Here is a 12,678-nt window from a genome sequence, read left to right as displayed (position 1 = left end):
GAACAAAAGAACCCACTGCATCCCCTCGTTTGACCACCCTGATGTCCATGTCGCCCTCTAGTGAGGGATAATGATACTAGAGCAATATTCTGTGGCTAGAAGTCAAATGATTTGAGAAACATAAGATTTATTGGTTAAATCATACAAAAAAAAGCCTCACAATGCTTTATATTCATGTAAGCATGTATATGTGAGCGTGATCTCCGAGGAGTAAAGTTCAGGCCAGACGTGGCCCAAATTCCGCTTCGCTTAGCCGTTTCCTGTTCACCCAAATAAACAAAAGGAAGCTGTGGCGAGAAGCTGTCTCCTAGCAACCATTGCCCCGTTCCCCCATGGCTCAAACTGTGCTGCTTTTTCATCCCTTTTAAATTCTGTCTGATGCTCACCTCCCTTTGCAAATATTATTATTATTATTTGAGTCCTGTGCTGAGAAACAGAGACCCTTGTTCAGAAAGGTTTCCTGTGCTGCAAAATGTCCAGAGAAACACCCCTGAACCGTCTGAACAGACTTGCATATTTTCTCCTTCATATTTTGCTTTCTATTTTTTTTTCTTCTTTCCTTCTCTTAGGAGCCCAGCCAAATCATTCCCCTGATGGTGGAGAGTTGTATTCGCTTCATCAGTCGACATGGTGAGCTCTCGCTCTCTCTCTCCTTTTCTTGCCAAAAGCACTATTGCTGTGTTGCTCTCTGGACTTTACCTGACAAAATGAACAAAGTGTTCTGTTCCGCTTCATTTATTTTTCTATCATACAGTATATACCTCTTCCATTCCTGTAGCAATATCCATTGTTTCCTTTTTTTTGCTTTTGTTGCATCAGAAAATTCATACTTATTTCATCCCAATTAAAACAAAACAAAAAACAAAACAATTTTATTCTTATACCATTTATTACCAGGGTTCCCAGTGTCATGGAAATATCAGGGAATTTTAAAACTGATTTGCAGACCTGGAAAAGTAATTGAAATTAATGAATCCATGGAAAAGTCTCTAGTGAATATACATTTTTCTGGTTGTGCTCTGCTCAAAATATTTAAATGGTTAGAAAGTACGTCTGATTTTATAAAATGGTGTTTCTTTTTGAAAATCTTTGAACAACTAGAAAATCTCATGGTCTTTTGCCATTGTCTCATGATACTCATTGGTAAAATGGTGTGGTAATCTTTAATTACAAGTTGTCTTATACAAAAATTAGTCAGATACTTCAGTAACCACGCTAACTTATTCAGCAGCAATTCATCATGTAAAAAAAAAACTTCTTTTTACGGTCTTCTTAAGTGATTCATTAAAAAACTGTCTCATAAGAGTCATTAGTTTGTGAATCAGGCTACAAATTATTTATAATAATCGTTTTGTAATAATTTATAATTACTATTTTTTTTTTTTTTTTTTTAATCCAGTCAAATTCAATTAAGACTGCAAACTCACAACTCAACTTTTTTTTTTTTTTTTTTTTGTCATTGCGCTGTAGCCAGCTTCAAAGTTGAGATTATATCAGTATCTACTATGAAGTACAAACACTGCAGATTGAGTAAACCAACACAGGACTTCCTGTCTATTCTGTGTCCATAACGTCATGTCTGTGTCTGTACAGGTCTCCATCACGAGGGGATATTCAGGGTGTCTGGCTCCCAGGTGGAAGTCAATGACATTAAGAACGCCTTTGAAAGAGGTAAGTCTATCTGAACTCACATGCTGAGTTTTCTGTTGATTTAAATCAAGCCTGCATTATTAATGGGTCACTGTCTTTTCCATCAATGTGTCTCAGGTGAGGACCCGCTAGCTGGGGATCAGAATGATCATGATATGGACTCCATCGCTGGAGTGTTAAAGCTCTACTTCAGGGGCCTGGAGCACGCCCTCTTTCCTAAGGAAGTCTTCCATGACCTAATGTCCTGTGTCTGTGAGTGTCCACTTTATTTCCTACACCCACAGTACACGTGCGTATACCTCAGACCAGGCTTACCAGATTAGACAATGGAGGAGCTTTTGTCCTAAATGAACTCATTTCTTGTTCATGTTGTTTTTTCCAGCCATGGAGAACCTCCAGGACAGAGCTGTCCACATCCGCAAAGTCCTGCTGTCACTACCCAGCAACACCTTGGTTATCATGAGATACCTGTTCGCTTTCCTCAACCAGTGAGTTTCACCGATCGAAGCACTTTCTGTATTTTTCCCCTAAAGCCATTCTGTTCTTTTGGTTGTCTGTGATTTCAACTCAAGACAAGGGCTGTAACAATCATTTACTCCCCCTTATTGTTTTTCCAACCTCATATGACTTTCTTACAGCCAGGAAAACAAAAGTAGATGTTTTGCAGAATGTCCCAGTTGCTCTTTTCCATGTAATGTAATGAAAGTATACTGAGTATATACACCAATCAGGCATAACATTGTGACCACTGACAGGTGAAGTGAATAACACTGATTATCTCTTCATCACGACACCTGTTAGTGGGTGGGATATATTAGCAGCAAGTGAACATTTTGGCCTCAAAGTTGATGTGTTAGAAGCCGGGAAAGCGTAAGAATTTGTGCCCATGCTGACCCCTGTCCATCGTCGAAAGCGCCAACGGTGGGCACGTGAGCATCAGAACTGGACCACGGAGCAATGGAAGAAGGTGGCCTGGTCTGATGAATCACGTTTTCTTTTACATCATGTGGATGGCCGGGTGCGTGTGCGCCGCTTATCTGGGGAACACATGGCACCAGGATGCACTATGGGAAGAAGGCAAGCTGGCAGAGGCAGTGTGATGCTTTGGGCAATGTTCTGCTGGGAAACCTTGGGTCCTGCCATCCATGTGGATGTTACTTTGACACGTACCACCTACCTAAGCATTGCTGCAGACCATGTACACCCTTTCATGGAAACAGTATTCCCTGGTGGCTGTGGCCTCTTTCAGCAGGATAATGTGCCCTACCACAAAGCAAAAATGGTTCAGGAATGGTTTGAGGAGCACAACAACGAGTTTGAGGTGTTGACTTGGCCTCCAGATTCCCCAGATCTCAAACCAATCGAGTAATTGCATAGTCATTTTGAACGGGTTCCATAAAAACAACAGTGTGAATATGGTCTGAGACAACTGAAGTAGAGAGAATTTAAATCTGTTAAAATAAAATCCTTTCTGGGGGCCATACCAATTTTTTTTGCATCCCTGAAGATATGAGATTTTCAATGAATAAAAGAATAAAAAGAAAGTTAGCGGTTTGGAACGGCATGAGGGTGAGTAAATGATGACAGAATTATTTGGGTGAGTGTTTCCTTTAAACCAGTGCCATTTCCAGTGATTTATTACAGCTAACTTTACCTCAATCTACAAAGAGCTTATATACAATCTAAACATACCATTTTACTAGACCTTTTTACTACAAATTTTAATATTTTCTTCCCAAAAAGAGAAAACTGGCCCATACCCAATTTCAGCTGAGGGCTATGCACTCAAGCCTCTTGGAACCCGTCCCTCTGTATCTCTGCCTCATTCTTCCACTCTTTTCCACCCTGTGGTCCTTTTGAAAGACCCTCCAGACCACAACACGATCTTAGCTTCTACTCCAGACCGCTGTTATGCACGCAGGCGTGTCTGGTTTTCCTAAAGCATCTGAACCCTTTCCAGCCCCCGTATCACAGCCAGAAGGGGGAAGCGAGTGTGTGTTGAGGTATGGTGTCGCGATCAAGCCCCCATTAGTGCTCCCATGCTGGATGTCTGTAGCCCTCAGTGAATGGCTTCTCTGTTTGCGCTATGGCCGATAGATCTTTCCTCTGCCATAAAAGTCAGTGGAGGTGCCAGAATAAATCCCTAAAGAACTGCTGCTCTCTCTAATGCGCTCTGGCCTGCGTTACAGCCAAATTATGTGCATTGTCCAAAGGTATGCATGGTATACACATGGTATACCCTCACAAATACACATCAAGACCTCACTTGGATGGTATAGACGTTTGCAGGACAATGCAGACAGAAATAAAGAAAGAGAGATGGGTAATTGGAGACGCTTGTGCAGTTGTAACTGTCTGGAAAGGACAGTGCTCATAAATTTGGCTTGGAGCCTCTCCATGTGGACGTTTATGTGACCCTACTGCTTTTATCCCAGCCCCCCTTGTCTCAAACACACATACAAATAAGGATAACTTTCCCCACTTTGTGGACACATCCGAGTTTTCAGTAATTAAATGAAGTGGGCATCCTATGGAGTAAGAAGGAGAATAATTAAAATGGTGTTACAATTCAGAACAGTCTAACAGACACACATAAATGGGAGGAAGTTGGCTTAGGCTCAGTGATAAATGAGCTGTCATAAGGAAGTGTAGATAGAGTCTCAGTCTGGAACTCAGTCTGTTTTTCACATTAGTCCAGCAGGAGCTGGTCTCTCCATGAGAATGGTCATATGATCAGGGATCAGTTTAACATGTTTCTGGATTGTATGAATATTTTGTTTAAAGTTTTTGATATTTGGTGTACTTCAAACCATGTATCAGTTCTTTTTCTTTCTTTCTTTAGGGAAAAAAAAAAACATCCAAAAAAATAAATGAGAAAAGATACATTAAATGCATGTATCCTTTCTCAATTTTTTTTTTTTTTAGGGCTTAATTATTATGAAATTGTTTTACCCTTGAAACAATTCAAATACCATCTTAATTTTTGTGCAGTATCCCTTATCTAAAAATTTTTGGGTTCGTTAAAAACATGGACATAACATGGGGTCTCAAGATTGTCTTTTTAAAGTTTGAAAATTACTTTGAAACTTGACATAGCATCCAAAAATGCAAACATAATTGCGAAAATACAGGCTTTTATTAGCAATAGTGATATATGTTAAGTCAGGGTTTCGCAAACTGGGGATGAAAAGCTAATTATTATTTACAGTGGGTACGAAAAGTATTCAGACCCCCTTAAATTTTTTACTCTTTGTTATATTGCAGCCATTTGCTAAAATCATTTAAGTTAATTTTTTTTCCTCATTAATGTACACACAGCACCCCATATTGACAGAAAAACACAGAATTGTTGACATTTTTGCAGATTTATTAAAAAAGAAAAACTGAAATATCACATGGTCCTAAGTATTCAGACCCTTTGCTCAGTATTTAGTAGAAGCACCCTTTTGATCTAATACAGCCATGAGTCTTTTTGGGAAAGATGCAACAAGTTTTTCACACCTGGATTTGGGGATTCTCTGCCATTCCTCCTTGCAGATCCTCTCCAGTTCTGTCAGGTTGGATGGTAAACGTTGGTGGACAGCAATTTTTAGGTCTCTCCAGAGATGCTCAATTGGGTTTAAGTCAGGGCTCTGGCTGGGCCATTCAAGAACAGTCACAGAGTTGTTGTGAAGCCACTCCTTCGTTATTTTAGCTGTGTGCTTAGGGTCATTGTCTTGTTGGAAGGTAAACCTTCGGCCCAGTCTGAGGTCCTGAGCACTCTGGAGAAGGTTTTCGTCCAGGATATCCCTGTAATTGGCCGCATTCATCTTTCCCTCGACTGCAACCAGTCGTCCTGTCCCTGCAGCTGAAAAACACCCCCACAGCATGATGCTGCCACCACCATGCTTCACTGTTGGGACTGTACTGGACAGTGCCTGGTTTTCTCCACACATACCGCTTAGAATTAAGGCCAAAAAGTTCTATCTTGGTCTCATCAGACCAGAGAATCTTATTTCTCACCATCTTGGAGTCCTTCAGGTGTTTTTTAGCAAACTCCATGCGGGCTTTCATGTGTCTTGCACTGAGGAGAGGCTTCCGTCGGGCCACTCTGCCATAAAGCCCCGACTGGTGGAGGGCTGCAGTGATGGTTGACTTTCTACAACTTTCTCCCATCTCCCGACTGCATCTCTGGAGCTCAGCCACAGTGATCTTTGGGTTCTTCTTTACCTCTCTCACCAAGGCTCTTCTCTCCCGATAGCTCAGTTTAGCCGGACGGCCAGCTCTAGGAAGGGTTCTGGTCGTCCCAAACGTCTTCCATTAAAGGATTATGGAGGCCACTGTGCTCTTAGGAACCTTAAGTGCAGCAGAATTTTTTTTGTAACCTTGGCCAGATCTGTGCCTTGCCACAATTCTGTCTCTGAGCTCTTCAGGCAGTTCCTTTGACCTCATGATTCTCATTTGCTCTGACATGCACTGTGAGCTGTAAGGTCTTATATAGACAGGTGTGTGGCTTTCCTAATCAAGTCCAGTCAGTATAATCAAACACAGCTGGACTCAAATGAAGGTGTAGAACCATCTCAAGGATGATCAGAAGAAATGGACAGCACCTGAGTTAAATATATGAGTGTCACAGCAAAGGGTCTGAGTACTTAGGACCATGTGATATTTCAGTTTTTCTTTTTTAATAAATCTGCAAAAATGTCAACAATTCTGTGTTTTTCTGTCAATATGGGGTGCTGTGTGTACATTAATGAGAAAAAAAAAAAGAACTTAAATGATTTTAGCAAATGGCTGCAATATAACAAAGAGTGAAAAATTTAAGGGGGTCTGAATACTTTCCGTACCCACTGTATATCATTTTTTAAAATAAAAACAACAAAAATGCAACACTTTCTAAAAAGGATATAAAATATTTTGTTTTGTGTGTGATAAAGGCTGAGTGAAGGATTTTGTAAAAGGGTGTATTGGGTTCTGTGGATATTAGGGATGTAACAATATATCGTGTCACAAATATATCGCAATACAAAAATACAACAATATGTATTCTGGATAGTGACAATATGTGTTGTGCATAGTTCACCCAAAATAAAAATTACTGTGTGAGAAAAAACATTCAAGTTTACAGAGTTTTAGTGTCAATACTACATTAAACTATACTATATATAGTGTTGAATATAATGTATAATAATGCAATGGGGGAATATTTGTGGGTCCTGATAGTGCCAAATGTGTTTTGTTACCAGTAAAAAGTGGCCTACATTATTTTAAATATATCTAGTCAGTGACAGAGTGCAAACATATTCATCTAAAATAAATCTGTGTTTCAGCGTTAGAATCATGAATATTTTTATTCTACTGTCAACATTGTCCTGTGCTTTGAGTTAGCAAGCCTGTTCATTTCCACCCCCAGTGTAATACCAAATTTAGCATTTTAATCAACAGTACATTTTTTGTTATCCTTTTATCATATATCTTGGAGTAATAATATCATATCGTGAGTTCAGTATCGTGATATGTATCGAATCATGACATGAGGGTATCGTTACACCCCTATATTGATTGGGCATGATTGGTTATTTTAATTTTTTTTATTTGTTTACCAGCTTGTCGTGTGACCATTAACCAACATAAGAGAACTGTGAACATGCAAATGTGTTGTTATTAAAATATTAACTTAAAATTCAAGTAAAATAACTTTTTGATCATATTTTGGTTAATCCTTTTTTAATTTCTCTCTCTTTTAACTAGTCTGTCCCAGTACAGTGATGACAACATGATGGACCCCTACAACCTGGCTATCTGCTTCGGCCCCACACTCATGTCTGTGCCTGAGGGCCACGACCAAGTCTCCTGCCAGGCACATGTGAATGAGCTCATCAAAACCATTATTATCCATCATGAGAGCATCTTTCCAGGGCCCCGTGAGCTGGAGGGGCCCATCTATGACCATGGAGGAGCCACTGAGGAATACTGGTGAGTCTAAAATCAGTGGGAGTGAATTCAGTTACAAAAAAAGCAAAAAGGATGAAAATGAAGCACATAATCTTGGCATAATTCATTGGCAGTGAATTTTGGCCCCGCGTTTTATTGGAGCAGCTGCTCAGCCGAACCGCAAAACCAGAAATGAGTTGATCAGACGAGCTTGATTTAATGCAGAACCGGTCAGAAATGATGGATTGATCATTATAAAGATAAAGAGACATTATAAAGACCAACAGAGTCCTACAGGGAGCCAGTCGCTTTTTAAATTTTACATCCTACATATTTTATGCTCATTTAAACTGTCAGTTCAATGGTTGAAGACACAGATTTCTGACCCCCAGTGTATGTCAGCACACGACCTAGACTCCCAAAAGATGTCACAATGATGGCAACCAGAACTGTGGAAGGCAGCCAGACCCGTAACACATCATCATGAAAAGTCTGTTTTTAAATGAAAAATGAGGTTATCCTCCCTGCTCAAGGCCAAGTGCTAATGAAATGCCTCCTATAGCTTTTTAATAACTGTTTTCGATGTCAAAGAGGAAATGACTTCAGACTGCTGTGTCACTGTGAAAAGAAAGCAACATGTCCACATCAGGTTTGTTTGTGAGATGCAGGCATAAAGACGTGGCTCATTTCATGTGGTTTTCATGCACGGGATTGTTTGGATTGCATGGGCGGTGTAATTAAGACTTTGAGCTGGTGAGATGATGTGTTTTTAGCTCAGGGTTTAGTCAGAGTCTCGTTTCAGTTTCCGGAGGTTTTAAGTCACGTGAAGTCGAGACACGTTAACAACATACTGTAGTTAACACGTTGCAAACACATTTCTTGCCCTGATATGAATTACTGTTAATTCTGCATTTTAACTTCATCTACATCTGTATAGCCTTAGATCTGAATTTGAGATTCATGAAAAAATTCATATATTTTATTTAGTGTAATGTAAATGCAAACATTTGCTTTATTTTGGCCTTCAAATAGACTTTTGAATGAAAATTATCCCATAATTTACTTAAGCCATTCTAGGTGTATACGACTTTATTCTTTCATACGACTTTAATCTTACGGTGGACGACCATACTCAGAATGCGTAAGTCGAGTTTTGCAGTTATTATAAAGCTTGGATGAACCAGGATATTTTTTAATATAACTCCGACTGTGTTTGGCTGAAAAAAGATAGTCATGTACACCTAGGATGTCTTGAGGGTGAGTAAATCATGGAATTTTTGGGTGAACTATCCCTTTAAGGATATTTTCCTCCCAAATTCTCATTTCTGTATTGTGAAACAGACATTATTCGGCACAGACACGTATATTTATTTATTTAAAAATTTGTTGAATGAATATTTATTTTTAATGACCCTAAAACCAACAAAATATGAGGAAAGTATTTTATATTTTTAAATATGTTAAATATGAGGGAAGAAGGGAAGAACAAAACACTAAACTTGTTTAAAGTATTTGTCTGACAAAAAAGGGGTAAACTACAGCTACAGGTTTTTTATTGTGCAAAAAAAGAAAATGCATAGAAAAACAAAAAGCTTACAAGAAAAAGCATACATTGACAATAACATAATCACTTGTTAATATTTAATATTTTCTCGTTTTTGCATGTGTTTGTAATTTCTTTGTACGGCAGCCTGATATCTTGCATTCTTGTTTTAAATAAAATAAAAAAATAAAAAATGAATTTAGCATTCATTTTGGTCATGAGAATGTGGGTAGAATTGTGCTTAACTATCTTAACTAACTATTTTTTGACAGAGAAATTCACTTGTCTTTTGTACAGTGGGATCATCACTGTCCTTACACATGCAGAAGTCAAATAAATGTCAAAGTTTTGTCTAAAAACTAGTGCTGACAGCAGAATGAAACATGCCGTGTCTCTGGGGAACACATTAAGAATCAGTGCAGCTTCTGACCTCCCTGAAAACAAACTCATCTGCTCAAGGGTGAAGAAGCCACAAGGATCACTTTACCTTAAGAGCCCAGATCAAAGCTTACACACACTCTCTCAGATGGAATGACAGGAGGATCACAGGATCCTCTTCACCAACTGACTGCTCAGTGAGACCAATCTGTCATTTTAAAGATTCACTGAAACACTGATGGATGTGTGCTTTGCCAAACCTGCCTGACAGTGTCTCCCTGCACACACCAGGCAGAGATTAGCACATTATACAGTTATTACCTTTAAGTTACTTCTGTCTAAAGCTGCTCTCTAATGAAACTAAGCTTTTCATTAGCCCAGACTTCATGCTTGCCAACTGTATGTAATAAAGCGAGATGGTCTTAGTGAGATATATTCCAGCTGGGTGAAGTACTGCACTTTCACTCTACAGAGCTTGAATTTCCTCCAGAAAATGATACAAGAGAGCAGCTTTTATTGGTAGAGTGATGACAGTAAATTAGTCAGTGTTTTGCTTGAGTGCTCAATGGGAGATCAGGTTGTTCAGCTTGGTTGTATACTAAATTAATAGTAGGGTATTAGAGAGTTTCTTGGCCTGTGAATGGCATAACAGAGCTGTTATCAGCATTGAGGCCTGCATGACCTTGGAAACGAGTCGTTTTCCTGTGCATTAGTACAGTGTTTTCTTTTCACATTAGATTCCCCACAAGAGTTGAGTGAGGGCAGGTTCATTTTGGAGTCAAGAGGCCACAGGAAGGTCCAGCTTTGATCCTCCTATCTGTGTTGTGCTTCCTGTTTTGCTTCAAAGAAGCATGAACACACTGTTTCAGGACTGAAGAGAGAGACGTAGAGAGACCTAAAGACATAACTGGTTCTCAGAAATGTCCACATTTATTTTGGGAATATATTTTTGTGCTTCATTTGAACACACCTACTCATTGTAGATTATTTTCTTCATTTTTTAAGTAATAGTAAAGGTGTCAAAGCTATGAAATAGTGCAATATATGGGAATTATGCAGTAAAATATGTACAAAAAAATGGTGGGTTGTGACCCAAAAAGAGGTCCTGATAGGATCACTGGGTTTTGGTCATTATTTGCATGCGAAATGCAAATAATAAAATGCTAAATATATAACCATGCATATTAAGGATAGGAAATAAAAATATATTTTTTAAAAATATGAATATTATAAACAAGCTTATCAGCTTTTAAAATAAAAAATGCTTCAATTCCTTAGTTGTTGGTGCCAAAGGTTTCATCAAACTTGGTATTTTGGTGCATTTTTTAATATTGATTGATTGATTGATTGATTGATTGATACTACTGTTCAAAAGTTTGAGGTCAGTGCTATTTTTTTTTTAAAGAAAAAAAAAACTATTCAGCAAGAATGCATTAAATTGATCAAAAGTGACAGTAAAGACATTTATGTTACAAAAAAATTCTATTTCAAATAAATGCTGTTCTTTTGAAATTTCTATTCAAAGAATCCCGGAAAAAAAAAAAAAAAAAAAAAAAGATTTCCAAATATTAAGCATTACATCTGTTTTCAACATTGATAATAAGAAATTTCTCTTTTGATCAAATAAATGCAGCCTTGGTAAGCAGAAAATGTTTAAATGTTAAAATGTTTTTCTTTCATATTTATCTTTTATTTATTTGCTAAATTATTTCACTTCACCTTATATATATATATATATATATATATATATATATATATATATATATATATATAAATTAAAATATTATAATATATATTTAGACTTTTAATTTTATTAGTGTATATGCAAGTGTCTATTGAATGTAAAAAAGTTTGTGTTGTTGTTATTTCTAATGCACTAAAGTCTGTAATAGAGGTTTCCACTGATTCATCTTTCTTGCTGTCAATTCTACAGTGATAGTCCACACATTGAGCCCCCCCTAGTGGATGAACCTGCTCCTGACACCACCTCTGAAATCCACAACAGCGATGATGGTGAGCCTAGACGCCAATTAGAAGACCATACTAACGTGCACACAAATCTTCCATAAAGACTCTGTTGCCGCCAGCACCAAAAGTCTGCTCTATTTCACGCCCCTGTGTGTCTGTGCCCTCGTTCTGCAGCTCCAAAGTCTTTTTGATAAGTGTGCTCTAACCTGCCTGGCTTCCCACGCAATAACCCTTCATTTTTCCTTTGTGCTTTCTCTTCCCTCTCACTCTCTCCCCTTCCTGTCGCCTCTCTCTCTCTCTCTCTCTCTCTCTCTCTCTCTCTCTCTTTGTCTTTCATGTCTCTGAATAGTAAAGTCAGGGTCCTTGAACGTTTCAGAGTCTGACCCCATCGAGGCCATTGCACGTTTTGACTACTCTGGACGCACCAACCGCGAGCTTTCCTTTAAGAAGGGGGCGTCTTTGCTGCTGTACCACCGTGCATCTGATGACTGGTGGGAGGGTCGCCACAACGGCACAGAGGGACTCGTGCCGCACCAGTACATTGTAGTGCAGGACATGTAAGCTGTCCGGTTTATTGACTTTAACTAATGATATTGGTCAGAACTGCTTTTCTAATGAGTTAGTTAGTAGTAGTTAATCATCTGTGATCTTAACTAATAGTAATACCACCTATAGTGTGTGAATTCTAGAGGTGTCTGTGATTTTGTGTTATAGGCCTGATGGATATGCAGGCAGAGGAAGTCCCAAAGCTGACCTAGAGGCATCCCATGATGCTGTGGAAGAGAAAGTGTCTACCAGAGCCAGTGCCAGTTCACCCATTGGAGGTCATGTGGCTGATATATACCTAGCTAACCTCAACAAGTAAGTTGATAGAAATAGTGTAAAAAGAAAGAAAGAAAGAAAGAAAGAAAGAAAGAAAGAGAGAAAGAAATTGGTTAAATAATATAATGGTTAAAAATATTAATTAAATATAAAAGCAGATAGAGATGTAAAATTACATAATATAAAATAAGGCATATTTAAAAGTATTTAATAATAAATATTTTAATAATTCAAAATAAAACAAAAACATTGAAAAATGAGGAGATATATATATATATATATATATATATATATATATAGTCTCTTGAAATGTCTCTAATAGTTACATTTATTTTCCTATCAGTAAAACAATTTTTCATAATATTAGCAAAAAAATTGAAAAATAGACAGATTAATTGAATATT

The 12,678-nt window shown here is 38.1% G+C and overlaps 1 protein-coding gene across 7 annotated transcripts in view; it reads left to right on the top strand.

The window, feature by feature from the left end:
• The window catches only part of srgap2 (SLIT-ROBO Rho GTPase activating protein 2), a 97,979-nt gene that overhangs the window by 80,237 nt on the left and 5,064 nt on the right, over positions 1-12,678 (top strand). For 6 of the 7 annotated variants that reach the window (XM_051913121.1, XM_051913120.1, XM_051913125.1 and 3 more), the window contains 8 exons: positions 570-630; positions 1,594-1,671; positions 1,768-1,902; positions 2,033-2,138; positions 7,381-7,605; positions 11,418-11,497; positions 11,802-12,009; positions 12,167-12,313. In XM_051913121.1, the coding sequence (XP_051769081.1) occupies positions 570-630; positions 1,594-1,671; positions 1,768-1,902; positions 2,033-2,138; positions 7,381-7,605; positions 11,418-11,497; positions 11,802-12,009; positions 12,167-12,313 (1,040 nt within the window). The remainder of the gene's footprint in view (positions 1-569; positions 631-1,593; positions 1,672-1,767; positions 1,903-2,032; positions 2,139-7,380; positions 7,606-11,417; positions 11,498-11,801; positions 12,010-12,166; positions 12,314-12,678) is intronic. The other variant, XM_051913124.1, reaches the window with a different exon arrangement.

Source organism: Ctenopharyngodon idella, chromosome 11 (assembly GCF_019924925.1).
Source record: "Ctenopharyngodon idella isolate HZGC_01 chromosome 11, HZGC01, whole genome shotgun sequence".
Classification (NCBI taxonomy): domain Eukaryota; kingdom Metazoa; phylum Chordata; class Actinopteri; order Cypriniformes; family Xenocyprididae; genus Ctenopharyngodon; species Ctenopharyngodon idella.
Note: the sequence above shows the minus strand (reverse complement) of the source record. Positions and strands in the feature narration are given on the sequence as shown.